Source organism: Salmo trutta, chromosome 34, assembly GCF_901001165.1.
Source record: "Salmo trutta chromosome 34, fSalTru1.1, whole genome shotgun sequence".
Taxonomy (NCBI): Eukaryota; Metazoa; Chordata; class Actinopteri; order Salmoniformes; family Salmonidae; genus Salmo; species Salmo trutta.
Genome location: NC_042990.1, coordinates 28,846,912 through 28,866,565, shown reverse-complemented (window position 1 = coordinate 28,866,565; position 19,654 = coordinate 28,846,912). Strand labels below are relative to the sequence as shown.

Genomic DNA, 19,654 nt, shown 5'->3' with positions numbered 1-19,654 from the left:
CAGAAAAACGCATGTCAAAAATGTTATAAATTGATTTGCATTTTAATGAGGGAAATAAGTATTTGACCCCTCTGTAAAACATGACTTAGTACTTGGTGGCAAAACCCTTGTTGGCGATCACAGAGGTCAGACGTTTCTTGTAGTTGGCCACCAGGTTTGCACACATCTCAGGAGGGATTTTGTCCCACTCCTCTTTGCAGATCTTCTCCAAGTCATTAAGGTTTCGAGGTTGACGTTTGGCAACTCAAACCTTCAGCTCCCTCCACAGATTTTCTATGGGATTAAGGTCTGGAGACTGGCTAGGCCACTGCAGGACCTAAATGTGCTTCTTCTTGGGCCACTCCTTTGTTGCCTTGGCCGTGTGTTTTGGGTCATTGTCATGCTGGAATACCCATCCACGACCCATTTTCAATGCCTTGGCTGAGAGAAGGAGGTTCTCACCCAAGATTTGACGGTACATGGCCCCGTCCATCATCCCTTCGATGCAGTGAAGTTGTCCTGTCCCCTTAGCAGAAAAACACCCCAAAGCATAATGTTTCCACCTCCATGTTTGATGGTGTGGATGGTGTTCTTGGGGTCATAGGCAGCATTCCTCCTCCTCCAAACACGGCGAGTTGAGTTGATGCCAAAGAGCTCCATTTTGGTCTCATCTGACCACAACACTTTCACCCAGTTGTCCTCTGAATCATTCAGATGTTCATTGGCAAACTTCAGACGGGCATGTATATGTGCTTTCTTGAGCAGGGGGGCTTTGCGGGCGCTGCAGGATTTCAGTCCTTCACGGCGTAGTGTGTTACCAATTGTTTTCTTGGTGACTATGGTCCCAGCTGCCTTGAGATCATTGACAAGATCCTCCCGTGTAGTTATGGGCTGATTCCTCACCGTTCTCATGATCATTGCAACTCCACGAGGTGAGATCTTGCATGGAGCCCCAGGCCAAGGGAGATTGACACTTCTTTTGTGTTTCTTCCATTTGCAAATAATCGCACCAAATGTTGTCACCTTCTCACCAAGCTGCTTGGCGATGGTCTTGTAGCCCATTCCAGCCTTGTGTAGGTCTACAATCTTGTCCCTGACATCCTTGGAGAGCTCTTTGGTCTTGGCCATGGTGGAGAGTTTGGAATCTGATTGATTGATTGCTTCTGTGGACAGGTGTCTTTTATACAGGTAACAAACTGAGATTAGGAATGCAAATCAATTTATAACATTTTTGACGTGCGTTTTTCAGTTTTTTTTTGTTGTTATTCTGTCTCTCACTGTTCAAATAAACCTACCATTAAAATTATAGACTGGTCATTTCTTTGTCAGTGGGCAAACGTACAAAATCAGCAGGGGATCAAATACTTTTTTCCCTCACTGTAGTCACCAAAAAAGTGTTAAACAAATCAAAATATATTTTATATTTGAGATTCTTCAAAGTAGCCACCCTTTGCCTTGATGACAGCTTTGCACACTCTTGGCATTCTCTCAACCAGCTTCATGACGTAGTCACCTGGAATGCATTTCAATTAACAGGTGTGCCTTGTTAAAAGTTAATTTGTGGAATTTCTTTCCTTAATGCATTTGAGCCAATCAGTTGTGTTGTGACAAGGTAGGGGTGGTATACAGAAGATAGCCCTATTTGGTAAAAGACCAAGTCCATATTATGGCAAGAACAGCTCAAATAAGCAAAGAAAAACCCTTGAATGAGTAGGTGTGTCAACTTTTGACTGGTACTGTAGGTTACATATAGCTTAACATGGCATTTAAGCAACATTATATATTAAAATAAGCATATACTGTACATTTTTCTTTTGGAATAACAAAATCTTCTGTATGCACGTTTTATCTGTATGAGCATGCAGAAAGAATGTAAAGCTTATGTGAAATACTAGGGTGTAAGAGCAACATTTTTGTGTATTGAGATTTGAGGTGTTTCTTTCCAAACACAGTAAGGTAAAGGCTGCTTGTCCAGGTTTTGAAAAGTGTTTCTTCGAACACAAGTCTTACTTCATATTCTGGAGTTGATTGTTTTACAGCTTTTCAAATTCAAACAGTTACATTGAGAATTAGTTTGTAAAAAAATGTGTTAGTGCCACCAAAAATACAGAATTCATTGAGTGCATATAAGGAAAACACACAGGTGAAACACTGGAGTTTCACACAAAATGCAATATTTGAAACATACCGATCCATGCACACACATCCTACCCCTTCCCAGTGTACAGAGATGTAAGTCCTTGCACAGCAATGCACATGACCAATGGAAACACTCCTGGCTTTTTTCCAGTCTCCGCCCACAGCCTGTCAGTCTCTCTCCGCAGCATCACATTGGAGGAGAGGAGGAGCTGCTCTGCCCAATGGAATGCCCCCTCTTCCTGCAAGGGGAGGGGCAGTGACTCAAAGGGGAGGGACTGACCATTTACCTTTAGCTGTGGGACAGACAACAAGTAAGGTACAGGGCAAAGTCTACAGTATAATTCATCCTGACTATTGTCTGGGTACAACACAGTTATGAACTAATATTGGATCAGTCTACAGTATAATTCATCCTGACTATTGTCTGGGTAAAACATAGTTATGAACTAATATTGGATCAGTCTATAGTAGAATTCATCATAACTACTGTCTGGGTAAAACATAGTCATGAACTAATATTGGATCAGTCTATAGTAGAATTCATCATAACTACTGTCTTTGTATAATACAGTTATGAACTAATATTGGATCAGTCTATAGTAGAATTCATCATGACTACTGTCTGGGTATAATACAGTTATGAACTAATATTGGATCAGAGTATTCATATCAAAGTATTTTATTTGTGATAGAGTGATATGAATCAGGAGTTGTGAATCGTAAAATCATATAAAGTGACTGGGGAATTTTAGAATGAAGTGTTGAGAGCTTCAGTAATGAATGGTGAGTCGTGTATAGTGACTGGTGAATCATATAGAGAATTGAATCAGACTGACCAGAGTGTTGAGGGTTTCAGTAGTGAATGGTGAGTCGTGTATAGTGACTGGTGAATCCTATAGTGAATTGAATCAGACATACTAGTGTATTGAGGGCTTCCAGGACATCAGGGCTAGATTCTCCCAGCAGAGTCAGAGCAGCATCAGGCAACGCTACAGAAACACAAAACACAGGGCTTAGAGAATGCAACATACACACACACATATATATATATATTCATTCATACACACACACACACACACACACACACACACACACACACACACACACACACACACACACACACACACACACACACACACACACACACACACACACACACACACACACACACACACACACACACACACACACACACACACACACACACACACACACACTCTCTCACCCTCCAAGGCGCTAACCAGCAGGTGAGTGGCAGTCAGATGGAGGGGGATGGAGGCTCCGTCAGCCTGTATCTGATTTGTTGGGAATTTCTGGACCAGGTCCGATAGGGCGGAGACAGATTTGATTTGAGAAACAGACAACTCCTTTACCTCTGTAGGGTCAACGTCCTCACCTCTACACAACCCCTCCAACTGAGAGAAAGAGAGAGCGAGAGATGTAATGTTTACTGTAGATTTTTCATTGTTTACTATCTATTTCACTTTCTTTGGCAATGTAAACATGTTTCCCATGCCAATAAAGCCCTTTGAATTTAACTGAATTGAGAGAGAGAAAGGGAGACGGAGAGAGACATAAAGAGAGAGAGAGATAAAGAGATAAAGAGAGAGAGAGAAAGAGAGAGAGAGGGAGAAAGAGAGGGGAGAGAGAGAGATAAAGAGAGAGAGAGAAGGAGGGAGAGAGAGAGAGAGAGAGAGAGAGAAAGCAATGAAAACAAATATAACCAAATCATACCGTGACAGATATGACTGTGCCTGATCTAAAAGGTCCACAAAACAATGCTATCAGACAAGCGCTGCATCCCAAATGGCACCCTATTCCCTTATAGTGCACTCCTTTTGGCCTTGCCCACAGTGCCACTAACCGTGTGTTCCAGAACCGTGAGTGTGGTTCTGTCCACTAGAACCTCACAGAGTCTCTGGAACAGAGTGGACCGGGTAGACTCTGGGAGAACCACTAACTGATGTAGATAGACCTCCAAGTGCTGCAAGTCTGTAGGGGAGAGGGAGATAAATAACCAATCAGAGCTTGCCTCTCAGGCTCACTTTTCTCATGACACATCATTCACAATATGATCACTGTATGATGCTAACAGAGGAATTCCTCTCAGTCTGATTCTGTGAGTGAAAATTTCCCCAATGTTAAATGCTTTTATCCAAAGTAAGGGAAACTCAGCACTGCACTTCCTCTCTCGGTATCATTCATTTGATGAAAAGAGGAAGAGTCAATCCTTGATTTTTGCTGTAGAATAATTTCAATTCCTCTTTTATACATAGGGCATATTGACACACTATCACACACAAACACACTGACATGTTGGTCAAATCAACTGCTGTATACCTAAATGTCAACAAAAAAGGGAACTAAATTCTCAACTGACATTCCTGGATCAACAATAAATGAATGAATGCATGAATGAAACACACACACAAACACACATACTTTTCTGCAGTGCGCTGAGTGGTGCTCCTTCAGGAATCTCCTTCTCCGCCCACTCCAGCCCGTCCACAACACACAGGGTATCAAAGGAATCCTGGGAAGGCGAGGTCTTCCCAGAGTCTGCCTCGAATCCTCCAAGAGTACCATGCTGTAGACACAGCTCTGAAAATACAGAGAAAATACAAAGAGAGAGAGAAAGAGAGAAAAATAGCCAAAAAGAGAGAGGGAGAGCGAGAGAGAGAGATAAAGAGAAAGAAAGAGCGAGAGAGAGAGAGACAGAGAGAGAGACAGAGAGAGAAAGGGAGAGAGAAGGAGAATAAGTAATTCACCTTGTAGAATTGCAACGTAATAGTACCTAGAGTGGGGGGCACACACACACACACACACACACACACACACACACACACACACACACACACACACACACACACACACACACACACACACACACACACACACCACACACACACACACACTCACCATAGTGTCCGTCTTTCCTGACCTCTAGCTCTATGAGGCTGTAGGCGATGACAGTGAGAGGTGGAATCTCCAAGGAAACGTCACTGTCCATCTCTATACTGCTATTCTCCTGCACACACACCTGATATACACACATGGAATAACATGTAATAAACACACACCTGGTGTGATACACAAACAAAACTAATATATACTCAATAACACATAGAAAAGACGTGTCATAACGCAACACACACCTGGCACAACTAACATGTTAAAACATGTAACAACACTCCCCAGTCTCTCCGTCTCTCCTTTTCGCTCCCCCAACCCACCTTTACAGACTGTGTCCCCAGTTTGCCCAGTAGTCCCAGAACCCCCTGGCAGGTGCCCTGCTCCTGGACCTGTTCTGAGATGGAGCAGGGGGTGGTGGTCAGGATCCTCTCCTTCAACACAGCAAACACCTCGGCACGCTTCTGACTCTGCTGCACCAGCACATGCTGCATGTCCACCATCCTACACACAGAGATGTGGGGGGGAAGTTACTGCTGGCCTCCAATGACAGGTACAGTACTGCACATAGACATACACATAGATGAATACACAGATGGATAAAATAAATAATACAAATACTGAGCTGTATTGTACTCAACAAAAAAAGGGGAAACTATATTATTTTATACTAATACAATTGCTCTGAGAAGGAGATTTTGTTTAACAAGTAATATAAATTGCTCAGATAAGGAGATTTTGTTTAACAAGTAATAATTATAATTTAATAATAATAAGAATTGGATTTATATAATGCTTTTTTACAAACTGAGGTACTCAGTAATCTTTTTTTCATCTAAAAAAGACAGTGGTAAAGATTATTGGCACCCCAGTTTTCAATACCTTTCAATACCTCACACTTGGATAGGAAACAATGGAAACGCCTTCACACTTGGATAGGAACCAATGGAAACGCCTTCACACTTGGATAGGAACCAATGGAAACGCCTTCACACTTGGATAGGAACCAATGGAAACGCCTTGACACTTGGATAGGAACCAAAGGAAACGCCTTCACACTTGGATAGGAACCAATGGAAACGCCTTCACACTTGGATAGGAACCAATGGAAACGCCTTCACACTTGGATAGGAACCAATGGAAACGCCTTCACACTTGGATAGGAACCAATGGAAACGCCTTCACACTTGGATAGGAACCAATGGAAACGCCTTCACACTTGGATAGGAACCAATGGAAACGCCTTCACACTTGGATAGGAACCAATGGAAACGCCTTCACACTTGGATAGGAACCAATGGAAACGCCTTCACACTTGGATAGGAACCAATGGAAACGCCTTCACACTTGGATAGGAACCAATGGAAACGCCTTCACACTTGGATAGGAACCAATGGAAACGCCTTCACACTTGGATAGGAACCAATGGAAACGCCTTCACACTTGGATAGGAACCAATGGAAACGCCTTCACACTTGGATAGGAACCGGTGCACAGACTTTTCAGGGGGCAGGTGCTCAATACGAAAAAGGGCATCCCCCCACCTTGAAAAAATGGGTTGACTTTCATCATTTATATCTCTAAATTCATAACATACTAACTGCCTCTGTAGCGAAATATTTACATATGTTTTTTTAGCATAGGCCTATTTATTGATATTTATTTCACTCATCACAAATTGTAAGCAAGTTAGAGCGCCTCATGATTGTCATTGGGAAATGATCATTGATGTTGATGATTGATGTAAATCTGCTAATTAGCTTGTAATTTATCTTCAACGCTCTTAAATAATAATGTCATAATATAGCCAAATGTTCCTAATCTTCTAACTCATGATATATGACTGGCTGGCTAGTTGATTGTGTGGATATTTTAGTGTATGGTGGTTAGTTAGTCTATACTACCTGTGTTTAGTGTTAATTAGTCAAAATCGGGAGGTGCCGGATCAAAAAGTGAGCGTGAGAGGGGGTCACCTGGGGAGCTCTGAGCTACCGGAATGCATGAGATTTTGTTTTACCTTTATAATAAAGGTAAATAATTGCATGCATATCATCGCATTTGTGTAATGTCATAGAGCTGTAGAGTCTGTCATAGAGCTGTAGAGTCTGGTAAAGAGCTGTAGAGTCTGGCATAGAGCTGTAGAGTCTGGTATAGAGCTGTAGAGTCTGGCATAGAGCTGTAGAGTCTGGAATAGAGCTGTAGAGTCTGGTATAGAGCAGTAGAGTCTGGCATAGAGCTGTAGAAACTGGCATATAGCTGTAGAGTCTGGCATGGAGCTTTAGAGACTGGCATAGAGCTGTAGAGTCTGGTGTAGAGCTGTAGAGTCTGGCATAGGGCTGTAGAGTCTGGCATAGAGCTGTAGAGTCTGGCATGGAGCTGTAGAGACTGGCATAGAGCTGCAGAGTTGGATGTAGAACTGCAGAGTCAGATGTAGAGCTGTAGAGACTGGCATAGAGCTGTAGAGTGGTATAGAGCTGAAGAGTCTGGCATAGAGCTGTAGAGTCTGGCATAGAGCTGTAGAGTCTGGCATAGAGCTGTAGAGACTGGCATAGAGCTGTAGAGTCTGGCATAGAGCTGTAGAGTCTGGCATTGAGCTGTAGAGACTGGCATAGAGCTGTAGAGTCTGGCATAGAGCTGTAGATTCTAGTATAGAGCTGTAGAGTCTGGCATAAAGCTGTAGAGTCTAGCATTGAGCTGTAGAGACTGGCATAGAGCTGTAGAGACTGGCATAGAGCTGTAGATTCTGGTATAGAGCTGTAGAGTCTGGCATAAAGCTGTAGAGTCTGACATAGAGCTGTAGAGTCTGGCATAAAGCTGTAGAGTCTGACATAAAGCTGTAGAGTCTGGCATAGAGCTGTAGAGTCTGGCATAAAGCTGTAGAGTCTGACATAGAGCTGTAGAGTCTGGCATAAAGCTGTAGAGTCTGACATAAAGCTGTAGAGTCTGGCATAGAGCTGTAGAGTCTGGTATAGAGCTGTAGAGTCTGACATAGAGCTGTAGAGTTGGATGTAGAGCTGTAGAGTCTGGCATAGAGCTGTAGAGTCTGGCATAGAGCTGTAGAGACTGGCATAGAGCTGTAGAGTCTGGCATAGAGCTGCAGAGTTGGATGTAGAGCTGTAGAGTTGGATGTAGAGCTGTAGAGTCTGGCATAGAGCTGTAGAGTCTGGCATAGAGCTGTAGAGTCTGGTATAGAGCTGTAGAGTCTGACATAGAGCTGTAGAGTTGGATGTAGAGCTGTAGAGTCTGGCATAGAGCTGTAGAGTCTGGCATAGAGCTGTAGAGACTGGCATAGAGCTGTAGAGTCTGGCATAGAGCTGCAGAGTTGGATGTAGAGCTGTAGAGTTGGATGTAGAGCTGTAGAGTCTGGCATAGAGCTGTAGAGTCTGGCATAGAGCTGTAGAGACTGGCATAGAGCTGTAGAGTCTGACATAGAGCTGCAGACTTGGATGTAGAGCTGTAGAGTCTGGCATAGAGCTGTAGCGTCTGGCATAGAGCTGTAGAGTCTGGCATAGAGCTGTAGAGTCTGGCATAGAGCTGTAGATTCTGGTATAGAGCTGTAGAGTCTGGTATAGAGCTGTAGATTCTGGTATAGAGCTGTAGAGTCTGGCATAAAGCTGTAGAGTCTGTCATAGCGCTGTAGAGTCTGTCATAGAGCTGTAGAGTCTGGTATAGAGCTGTAGAGTCTGGCATAGAGCTGTAGAGTCTGGTATAGAGCTGTAGAGTCTGGCATAGAGCTGTAGAGTCTGGAATAGAGCTGTAGAGTCTGGTATAGAGCTGTAGAGTCTGGCATAGAGCTGTAGAAACTGGCATATAGCTGTAGAGTCTGGCATGGAGCTTTAGAGACTGGCATAGAGCTGTAGAGTCTGGTGTAGAGCTGTAGAGTCTGGCATAGGGCTGTAGAGTCTGGCATGGAGCTGTAGAGACTGGCATAGAGCTGCAGAGTTGGATGTAGAGCTGCAGAGTCAGATGTAGAGCTGTAGAGACTGGCATAGAGCTGTAGAGTGGTATAGAGCTGTAGAGTCTGGCATAGAGCTGTAGAGTCTGGCATAGAGCTGTAGAGTCTGGCATAGAGCTGTAGAGACTGGCATAGAGCTGTAGAGTCTGGCATAGAGCTGTAGAGTCTGGCATAGAGCTGCAGAGTTGGATGTAGAGCTGTAGAGTCTGGCATAGAGCTGTAGAGTCTGGCATAGAGCTGTAGAGACTGGCATAGAGCTGTAGAGTCTGACATAGAGCTGCAGACTTGGATGTAGAGCTGTAGAGTCTGGCATAGAGCTGTAGCGTCTGGCATAGAGCTGTAGAGTCTGGCATAGAGCTGTAGAGTCTGGCATAGAGCTGTAGATTCTGGTATAGAGCTGTAGAGTCTGGTATAGAGCTGTAGATTCTGGTATAGAGCTGTAGAGTCTGGCATAAAGCTGTAGAGTCTGTCATAGAGCTGTAGAGTCTGTCATAGAGCTGTAGAGTCTGGTATAGAGCTGTAGAGTCTGGCATAGAGCTGTAGAGTCTGGTATAGAGCTGTAGAGTCTGGCATAGAGCTGTAGAGTCTGGAATAGAGCTGTAGAGTCTGGTATAGAGCTGTAGAGTCTGGCATAGAGCTGTAGAAACTGGCATATAGCTGTAGAGTCTGGCATGGAGCTTTAGAGACTGGCATAGAGCTGTAGAGTCTGGTGTAGAGCTGTAGAGTCTGGCATAGGGCTGTAGAGTCTGGCATGGAGCTGTAGAGACTGGCATAGAGCTGCAGAGTTGGATGTAGAGCTGCAGAGTCAGATGTAGAGCTGTAGAGACTGGTATAGAGCTGTAGAGTGGTATAGAGCTGTAGAGTCTGGCATAGAGCTGTAGAGTCTGGCATAGAGCTGTAGAGTCTGGCATAGAGCTGTAGAGACTGGCATAGAGCTGTAGAGTCTGGCATAGAGCTGTAGAGTCTGGCATAGAGCTGTAGAGTCTGGCATAGAGCTGTAGAGTCTGGCATTGAGCTGTAGAGACTGGCATAGAGCTGTAGAGTCTGGCATAGAGCTGTAGATTCTGGTATAGAGCTGTAGAGTCTGGCATAAAGCTGTAGAGTCTGGCATTGAGCTGTAGAGACTGGCATAGAGCTGTAGAGTCTGGCATAGAGCTGTAGATTCTGGTATAGAGCTGTAGAGTCTGGCATAAAGCTGTAGAGTCTGACATAGAGCTGTAGAGACTGGCATAGAGCTGCAGAGTTGGATGTAGAGCTGCAGAGTCAGATGTAGAGCTGTAGAGACTGGCATAGAGCTGTAGAGTGGTATAGAGCTGTAGAGTCTGGCATAGAGCTGTAGAGTCTGGCATAGAGCTGTAGAGTCTGGCATAGAGCTGTAGAGTCTGGCATAGAGCTGTAGAGTCTGGCATTGAGCTGTAGAGACTGGCATAGAGCTGTAGAGTCTGGCATAGAGCTGTAGATTCTGGTATAGAGCTGTAGAGTCTGGCATAAAGCTGTAGAGTCTGGCATTGAGCTGTAGAGACTGGCATAGAGCTGTAGAGTCTGGCATAGAGCTGTAGATTCTGGTATAGAGCTGTAGAGTCTGGCATAAAGCTGTAGAGTCTGACATAAAGCTGTAGAGTCTGGCATAGAGCTGTAGAGTCTGGCATAAAGCTGTAGAGTCTGACATAGAGCTGTAGAGTCTGGCATAAAGCTGTAGAGTCTGACATAAAGCTGTAGAGTCTGGCATAGAGCTGTAGAGTCTGGTATAGAGCTGTAGAGTCTGACATAGAGCTGTAGAGTTGGATGTAGAGCTGTAGAGTCTGGCATAGAGCTGTAGAGTCTGGCATAGAGCTGTAGAGACTGGCATAGAGCTGTAGAGTCTGGCATAGAGCTGCAGAGTTGGATGTAGAGCTGTAGAGTTGGATGTAGAGCTGTAGAGTCTGGCATAGAGCTGTAGAGTCTGGCATAGAGCTGTAGAGACTGGCATAGAGCTGTAGAGTCTGGCATAGAGCTGCAGAGTTGGATGTAGAGCTGTAGAGTCTGGCATAGAGCTGTAGAGTCTGGCATAGAGCTGTAGAGACTGGCATAGAGCTGTAGAGTTTGACATAGAGCTGCAGACTTGGATGTAGAGCTGTAGAGTCTGGCATAGAGCTGTAGCGTCTGGCATAGAGCTGTAGAGTCTGGCATAGAGCTGTAGAGTCTGGCATAGAGCTGTAGATTCTGGTATAGAGCTGTAGAGTCTGGTATAGAGCTGTAGATTCTGGTATAGAGCTGTAGAGTCTGGCATAAAGCTGTAGAGTCTGACATAGAGCTGTAGAGTCTGGCATAGAGCTGTAGTCTGGCATAGAGCTGTAGAGTCTGGCATTGAGCTGTAGAGACTGGCATAGAGCTGTAGAGTCTGGCATAGAGCTGTAGATTCTGGTATAGAGCTGTAGAGTCTGGCATAAAGCTATAGAGTCTGGCATTGAGCTGTAGAGACTGGCATAGAGCTGTAGAGTCTGGCATAGAGCTGAAGATTCTGGTATAGAGCTGTAGAGTCTGGCATAAAGCTGTAGAGTCTGACATAAAGCTGTAGAGTCTGGCATAGAGCTGTAGAGTCTGGCATAAAGCTGTAGAGTCTGACATAGAGCTGTAGAGTCTGGCATAAAGCTGTAGAGTCTGACATAAAGCTGTAGAGTCTGGCATAGAGCTGTAGAGTCTGGTATAGAGCTGTAGAGTCTGACATAGAGCTGTAGAGTTGGATGTAGAGCTGTAGAGTCTGGCATAGAGCTGTAGAGTCTGGCATAGAGCTGTAGAGACTGGCATAGAGCTGTAGAGTCTGGCATAGAGCTGTAGAGTTGGATGTAGAGCTGTAGAGTTGGATGTAGAGCTGTAGAGTCTGGCATAGAGCTGTAGAGTCTGGCATAGAGCTGTAGAGACTGGCATAGAGCTGTAGAGTCTGGCATAGAGCTGCAGAGTTGGATGTAGAGCTGTAGAGTCTGGCATAGAGCTGTAGAGTCTGGCATAGAGCTGTAGAGACTGGCGTAGAGCTGTAGAGTTTGACATAGAGCTGCAGACTTGGATGTAGAGCTGTAGAGTCTGGCATAGACCTGTAGCGTCTGGCATAGAGCTGTAGAGTCTGGCATAGAGCTGTAGAGTCTGGCATAGAGCTGTAGATTCTGGCATAGAGCTGTAGATTCTGGTATAGAGCTGTAGAGTCTGGTATAGAGCTGTAGATTCTGGTATAGAGCTGTAGAGTCTGGCATAAAGCTGTAGAGTCTGACATAGAGCTGTAGAGTCTGGCATAGAGCTGTAGAGTCTGGTATAGAGCTGTAGAGTCTGGCATAGAGCTGTAGATTCTGGTATAGAGCTGTAGAGTCTGGCATAGAGCTGCAGAGTTGGATGTAGAGCTGTAGAGTTGGATGTAGAGCTGTAGAGTCTGGCATAGAGCTGTAGAGTCTGGCATAGAGCTGTAGAGACTGGCATAGAGCTGTAGAGTCTGGCATAGAGCTGCAGAGTTGGATGTAGAGCTGTAGAGTCTGGCATAGAGCTGTAGAGTCTGGCATAGAGCTGTAGAGACTGGCATAGAGCTGTAGAGTTTGACATAGAGCTGCAGACTTGGATGTAGAGCTGTAGAGTCTGGCATAGAGCTGTAGCGTCTGGCATAGAGCTGTAGAGTCTGGCATAGAGCTGTAGAGTCTGGCATAGAGCTGTAGATTCTGGCATAGAGCTGTAGATTCTGGTATAGAGCTGTAGAGTCTGGTATAGAGCTGTAGATTCTGGTATAGAGCTGTAGAGTCTGGCATAAAGCTGTAGAGTCTGACATAGAGCTGTAGAGTCTGGCATAGAGCTGTAGAGTCTGGCATAGAGCTGTAGAGTCTGGCATTGAGCTGTAGAGACTGGCATAGAGCTGTAGAGTCTGGCATAGAGCTGTAGATTCTGGTATAGAGCTGTAGAGTCTGGCATAAAGCTGTAGAGTCTGGCATTGAGCTGTAGAGACTGGCATAGAGCTGTAGAGTCTGGCATAGAGCTGTAGATTCTGGTATAGAGCTGTAGAGTCTGGCATAAAGCTGTAGAGTCTGACATAAAGCTGTAGAGTCTGGCATAGAGCTGTAGAGTCTGGCATAAAGCTGTAGAGTCTGACATAGAGCTGTAGAGTCTGGCATAAAGCTGTAGAGTCTGACATAAAGCTGTAGAGTCTGGCATAGAGCTGTAGAGTCTGGTATAGAGCTGTAGAGTCTGACATAGAGCTGTAGAGTTGGATGTAGAGCTGTAGAGTCTGGCATAGAGCTGTAGAGTCTGGCATAGAGCTGTAGAGACTGGCATAGAGCTGTAGAGTCTGGCATAGAGCTGCAGAGTTGGATGTAGAGCTGTAGAGTTGGATGTAGAGCTGTAGAGTCTGGCATAGAGCTGTAGAGTCTGGCATAGAGCTGTAGAGACTGGCATAGAGCTGTAGAGTCTGGCATAGAGCTGCAGAGTTGGATGTAGAGCTGTAGAGTCTGGCATAGAGCTGTAGAGTCTGGCATAGAGCTGTAGAGACTGGCATAGAGCTGTAGAGTTTGACATAGAGCTGCAGACTTGGATGTAGAGCTGTAGAGTCTGGCATAGAGCTGTAGCGTCTGGCATAGAGCTGTAGAGTCTGGCATAGAGCTGTAGAGTCTGGCATAGAGCTGTAGATTCTGGCATAGAGCTGTAGATTCTGGTATAGAGCTGTAGAGTCTGGTATAGAGCTGTAGATTCTGGTATAGAGCTGTAGAGTCTGGCATAAAGCTGTAGAGTCTGACATAGAGCTGTAGAGTCTGGCATAGAGCTGTAGAGTCTGGTATAGAGCTGTAGAGTCTGGCATAGAGCTGTAGATTCTGGTATAGAGCTGTAGAGTCTGGCATAAAGCTGTAGAGTCTGACATAGAGCTGTAGAGTCTGGCATAGACCATTTTGTAGACCAGTTTTAGTAGCCTAGGGTCCGGGAAAAGCTTTCCAGTTTCACTGACTCACCGGATGATGTGCAGCTCACTCGCAAGGGATGGCCGATGCACTCGTGCCAAAAGCCTGTCTCTCTCTTGTATAAGTTGATAAAAATATGTTGGTAGCCTACAGCAGAAAATGTTGAGTCTTCTCTTTTCAGCAGGAGCTATTTGCTTTCTAACTTGTGTTTTCCCGCAATTGTATTTCAAATATTCCAATAATGTTTTGTATGCATGCTGTTCACTGACAGATTTGCCACACACTCCTGACTGTAGTCTATACCTTGTTATTGGGCTACACACAATCAACAGCTAGGTTATTTTTTTAAAGAAGCTATTATTCCTCTGTCATTCTCACGGTGTAGTAGACTATTCTGAAGTATTCCTTTCTTTCTGAACAGACAGCAGTGCTGCAGCTCCTACAGCACCCTTCAGTGGCAATGACTCTATAAGTAATGAAATGATGAAGTGCTGCAGCCTGTGCATAGGCTCTCAGCCAAGCAGACGGAATATTAAGGATGATGTAAATCAGGTGTTTTCAGGTGTTTATCAAATGTTATGCTGCTGTGGCAGTGCTGTTGATATTTAAACTGGGTAGCTTGCTATTCACACTTAACCGGTGACTGCATTTCAAGCCATGCATGTTTGGATACTGGGTCACCACAATGTGCATACAGGAAAGAAAAAGACAACATGGCACACGAGCTCCATACAGGGCAGGCCAAAGGACGACGTAGGGCTAGGGGTGGAGGGTGGCAAACTTGACAACGTCACAACGAGTTGAGGGTATTGGGTTTAGGACAACGATGACCAAAACTGTACACCGGAAAATCTATATACCACCACCCTAAAGGGTACTTGGTGAGTGGGAGGGCAAAGGGGCAGGTGCTTGGCACAAATAGACCTCTATCTGGTTCTATAGTCAGATGACATGAAAATAGAGCTCTTTGGTCACATAGACCAGTGGTCGGTTTGGCATCGAAAAGAGGAATATTATGCAGAAAAGAACCCCATACATACTGTAAAATATGGTGGTGGATCTTTGATGTTATGGGGATACTTTGATTCCACTGGTCCTGGGGTCTTATTAAGGTCAACGGCATCATTAACTTTACCCAGTACCTGGATATTTTAGCCAACAACCTGGTTGCCTCCTGAAACTTGGTCGCAAGTGGATCTTCCAGCAAGACAATAACCCCAAGCATACATCAAAATCCACAAAGAAATGGTTAATTGACCACAAAATCAACATTTTGAAATGGCCATCTCAGTCTCCGGACTTAAACCCCATTGAAAACCTGTGGTTTGAATTGAAGAGGGCTGTCCATAAGCACAGACGAAGGATATCAAGGATCTGGAAATATTGTGTATAGAGGAATGGTCTAAGATCCCTCCCAATGTGTTCTCCAACTCATTAAACATTTTAGAAAAAGGCTCAGTGCCGTTATCCTCACAAGGGGAGGTATTGAAAACAGGGGTGCCAATCTATTGTTATAGTATAAAATTATTTTCCTAAAACCAATTGCATACAATATAGCTCAGTATATTATTACACTGAACAAAAAGATTAATGCAACATGCAACAAGTTCAAAGATTTCAGTTCATATAAGGAAATCAGGCAATTGAACTAAATGCATTGCTTCTACACCTGCATTGCTTGCTGTTTGGGGTTTTAGGCTGGGTTTCTGTACAGCACTTTGTGATATCAGCTGATGTAAGAAGGGCTATATAAATACATTTGATTTGATTAGGCCCTCATCTATGGATTTCACATGACTGGGAATATAGATATGCCTCTGTTGGTCACAGATACCTTTTTTCTTTAAATGTAGGGGCGTGGATCAGAAAACCAGTCAGTATCTGGTGTGACCACCATTTGCCTCAAGCAGGGCGACACATCTCCTTCGCATAGAGTTGATCAGGCTGGTGATTGTGGCCTGTGGAATGTTGTCCCACTCCTCTTCAGTGGCTGTGCAAAGTTGCTGGATATTGGCGGGAACTGGAACACGCTGTCGTACACATCGATCCAGAGCATCCCAAACATGCTCAATGGGTGACATGTCTGGAGAGTATGCAGGCCATGGAAGAACTGTGCCATTTTCAGCTTCCAGGAATTGTGTATAGATCCTTGCGACATGGAGCTGTGCATTATCATGCTGAAACATGAGGTGATGGAGGAGGATGAATGGCACGACAATGTGCCTCAGGAGCCATCAATAAAATTAAATTGTGTTCATTGTCCGTAGTTTATGCCTGCCCATACCATAACCCCACTCCCATCATGGGGCACTCTGTTCACAATGTTGACATCAGCAAATCGCTCGCCCACACTACGCCTTACTGCCCCGGTACAGTTGAAAGAAGAGCACTCTTCTCCAGCGTGCCAGTGGCCATCAACGGTGAGCATTTGCCCACTGAAGTCGGTTACGACACCGAACTGCAGTCAGGTCAAGACCCTGGTGAGGATGACGAGCACACAGGTGAGCTTCCCGGAGACGGCTTCTGACAGTTTGTGCAGAAATTCTTTGTTTGTGCAAACCCACAGTTTTATCAGCTGTCTGGGTGGCTGGTCTCAGACGATCCCGCAGGTGAAGAAGCCGGATGTGGAGGTCCTGGGCTGGCGTGGTTACACGTGGTCTGCGCTTCTGAGGCCGGTTGGACGTACAGCCAAATTCTCTAAAACAATGTTGGAGGTGTCTTATGGTAGAGAAATTAACATTCAATTCTCTGGCAACAGCTCTGATGGACATTCCTGCAGTCAGCAGGCCAATTGTACGCTCCCTCAAAATTTGAGACATCTGTGGCATTCATTGTGTTGTGTGACAAAACTGCACATTTTACTGTGGCCTTCTATTGTCCCCAGCACAAGGTACACCTGTGTAATGATCATGCTGTTTAATCAGCTTCTTGATATGTCACACCTGTCAGGTGTATGGATTATCTTGGCAAAGGAGAAATGCTCGATAACTGGGACGTAAACAAATGTGCACAACATTTGAGAGAAATAAACTTTCTGTGCCTATGGAAAATGTATTTTATTTCCAGCTCATGAAATATGGGACCAACACTTTACATGTTGCGTTTATATTTTTGTTCAGTGTATTTATTCCATACAGTCTTTTTTGTTCATCTTTATCAATGGTGCCAATCATTTTGGACTTGACTGAATGACCAAAACTGGAGAGACTGGGTCTGACAGAAACAGAGATGGAGAGATTTAGGAAGAGAGAAAGAGAGAGAGATGCGGATGCTTGTACAGCATGTATGAATGAGTGTGTGTGTGTCCCCGTGTATTCTTCTATGTGTATGTCTATTTACAGTACAGTACCTGTCATTGGAGGCCAGCAGTAACTTCTGTACGTCAACATCTTGCTTCTTCAGCTTGCCGAATGATAATTGGAGCTTTGAGGAGCCCCGCCCCTCCACATTGACACTGATGTACCCAGACTTGGCGTCCAGCTTCCCACTCAGGTTGTCTACAAACCTCCCCTCATAGGACAGGAAGTCTGATTCAGACACGTCTGAGAGAGTACAGAGACAAGTGCCGTATGAGGACAGACAGATAGAGTAGGAGTCAGAGAGGTACTGTATGTTAGTTATGAATGACTATATGTTTTAGACAGTTGTGTGTGGGAAAAAGACGAGATGTACAGTTTGTGAGATGTATATGAGGAGTAACCATGGCCCTACTTTACCTGGAGTGAGTTCTTTGTCTCCTAGCAACAGGTGACTGAGTGTGAAGTCAGAGGGCAGGTACTTGGGCCGTTGCCAGAACCAGAAACGGTTGCGCTTGACGACCAGCGCCATGGGAACCAACTTGTCTGAGTCATTAAGACGGGAGACGGAGATCAGGGATCCATCTGGGTCGATCTGACGAACAAAGTTTGCAGTTGCCTTGGCAAACATCACCTATGAAGGGGCGGGGCCCAACACCTGGAGGAAGGCAGAGTCACAGTAACACTGGAGTAGGATGAAGTGGCCCCTGGCTCATCTATATCTCCCACCTGCGTGCCTATTCCCTACCAAAATGAATCATACAAACATTTTTATGACTGCTCTGTTTTTTTCTGTGATCTCCAAATCTCATACTGTATTTCCCCAAATTTCCCCTTAGAATTCCCCTTCAGATGTGTAGCAGGTGCATGTGTGTGTTGTCCTACTATGTCACTGTCAACCAACAGTGTGTTCAAACATAGATCCTAGTACTGTATGACTCACTGATTGGACAAGAGGGAAGTCCCCTGAGTGTTAACACCATTAACAACAACACGCCACCCCCTAACTCCATCCCTGCCCTCCACATTCTAGCAGCTCAGTTTTCAAAGTCTAAATATTTAAAGCAATCTAGAGGGAGAGCAGGGGAGAGAAAGGGAGAAAGAGAGGGAGGAGAGTGAGAAAACAGGGAGAGAAAAGAGGGAGGAGAAAGAGAGAGAGAGAGAGAGAGAGAGAGAGAGAGAGAGAGAGAAGAGCATAATACATCTCAGTGTGGAATATGTAAAATAAACAAGGGAAAAAAACATGCAGGATAGGAGAAGGAGTGAATAATGACTAGAGAGGGAATGACTGTTCAGGGAGAGAGATCAAGAGAGAGAAGAGAGAGGGGAGGGATCAAGAGAGACATGAGGGGAAGGTAGATATCAGTAAACAGATATGAAAACGTGTCATCACAACACCGCCTTCATTTCAGTCCCTCAAACCACTGACTATAACTCTACCCAGAATTACAGGTTCTTTCAGTGTATTGGCTCATATAGTGGGCAGGAAAATCCCAATTTGATAAATAGAGGACCTCCTCCCCATCTCTTATACTGCCCACTCACTACTGTAAGTGATTTGAGCCATGAAGTCATAATCACTAGCACGCTCTTCTGCGCAATAAGCAAATAACGCATGACTCGGATTAGGCATTCCAATAAAAAGTGAGAAGTAAATCATTGCTGTTATTGACAGAAAGCCCATCACTAACAGCAGTAAACATAAGGTATATAAAAGCAATGTGAATTTTGAGGTTACAAATGTAACCGGTGTGAAATGGCTAGCTCGTTAGCGGGTGCGTACTAATAGCGTTTCAATCCGTGACGTTACTCGCTCTGAGACCTTGAAGTAGTTGTTTCCTTTGCTCTGCATTGGCCGTGGCTTTGGTGGAGCCATGGGTAACGGTGCCTCGATCGTGAATATTGACGATGTGTGCAGAAGGTCCCTGGGGCGAGGCGAGGGACGGAAGCTATACTGTTACACAATGATATGTGGCACCAGGGGGGAAATACATACATGATCCAAAACGTTTTACTTCATATATGCTGTGAGGTTTCAATAATGTGGGAAGAGAAGTCTGTAAAACACAAACACTATCATTTATTTAAAAAAAAGGTTTTCATTGGGCAGGCTATTTAACACAAAAAACACAGGTTTATTATTAGCCTACCTTTTCGTAGTCTGGATTGATAACAGGGATCGCGTGCAGCGCCTCCAAAAAAGCACCGGTCCCGTGGCCTGTCACTTCTGGAATGTCCCTTCTGGCACGCGTAAAGTCACCGTAGTCACTCCAAACAGCAGCGCAAGAAAATGTAAAACTATCCAAATTCCCTGTTCTTATGAATGTACATTTAAACTGTTGTACTCCGTTATACAGAGAGTAGACTATTGATAATAACCCCGCTACTTTATGGATGATTTTACATTGTGTTGAAATGAATGTCGCTACACACCCACAACCACACGATAGGCTGTCCAAAGAGTTTTATGG

At 44.6% G+C, this 19,654-nt stretch overlaps 1 protein-coding gene across 2 annotated transcripts; it reads right to left on the bottom strand.

Annotated features, from left to right (window-relative positions):
• Window positions 1–1,785: 1,785 nt before the first annotated feature.
• Window positions 1,786–19,654, bottom strand: LOC115173960 (gasdermin-E). Of its 2 annotated transcripts, none has more exons than XM_029732489.1 (10): window positions 19,334–19,654; window positions 17,604–17,841; window positions 17,237–17,429; window positions 5,352–5,532; window positions 5,038–5,158; window positions 4,561–4,719; window positions 3,983–4,110; window positions 3,344–3,533; window positions 3,037–3,107; window positions 1,786–2,357 (listed from the first exon to the last, which is right to left on the bottom strand). In XM_029732489.1, the coding sequence occupies exons 2-10, from the start codon at window positions 17,812–17,814 to the stop codon at window positions 2,187–2,189; spliced, it is 1,425 nt and encodes a 474-aa protein (XP_029588349.1). In that variant the 5' UTR covers window positions 17,815–17,841; window positions 19,334–19,654; the 3' UTR covers window positions 1,786–2,186. The 2 variants fall into 2 exon arrangements, with proteins under 2 accessions (XP_029588349.1, XP_029588348.1); XM_029732488.1 differs by having other exon boundaries at window positions 1,786–2,411; window positions 19,334–19,653.

Coding starts and splice junctions, on each gene's coding strand:
- LOC115173960 (XM_029732488.1), bottom strand. CDS start 17,814: ATGTTTGCCAAGGCAACTGCAAACTTTGTTCGTCAGATCGACCCAGAT. Junction 4,111..4,560: donor ACTCAGCGCACTGCAGAAAA/GTATGTGTGTTT, acceptor TCTCCCCTACAG/ACTTGCAGCACTTGGAGGTC. Junction 3,108..3,343: donor GCTGGTTAGCGCCTTGGAGG/GTGAGAGAGTGT, acceptor GTGTTTCTGTAG/CGTTGCCTGATGCTGCTCTG.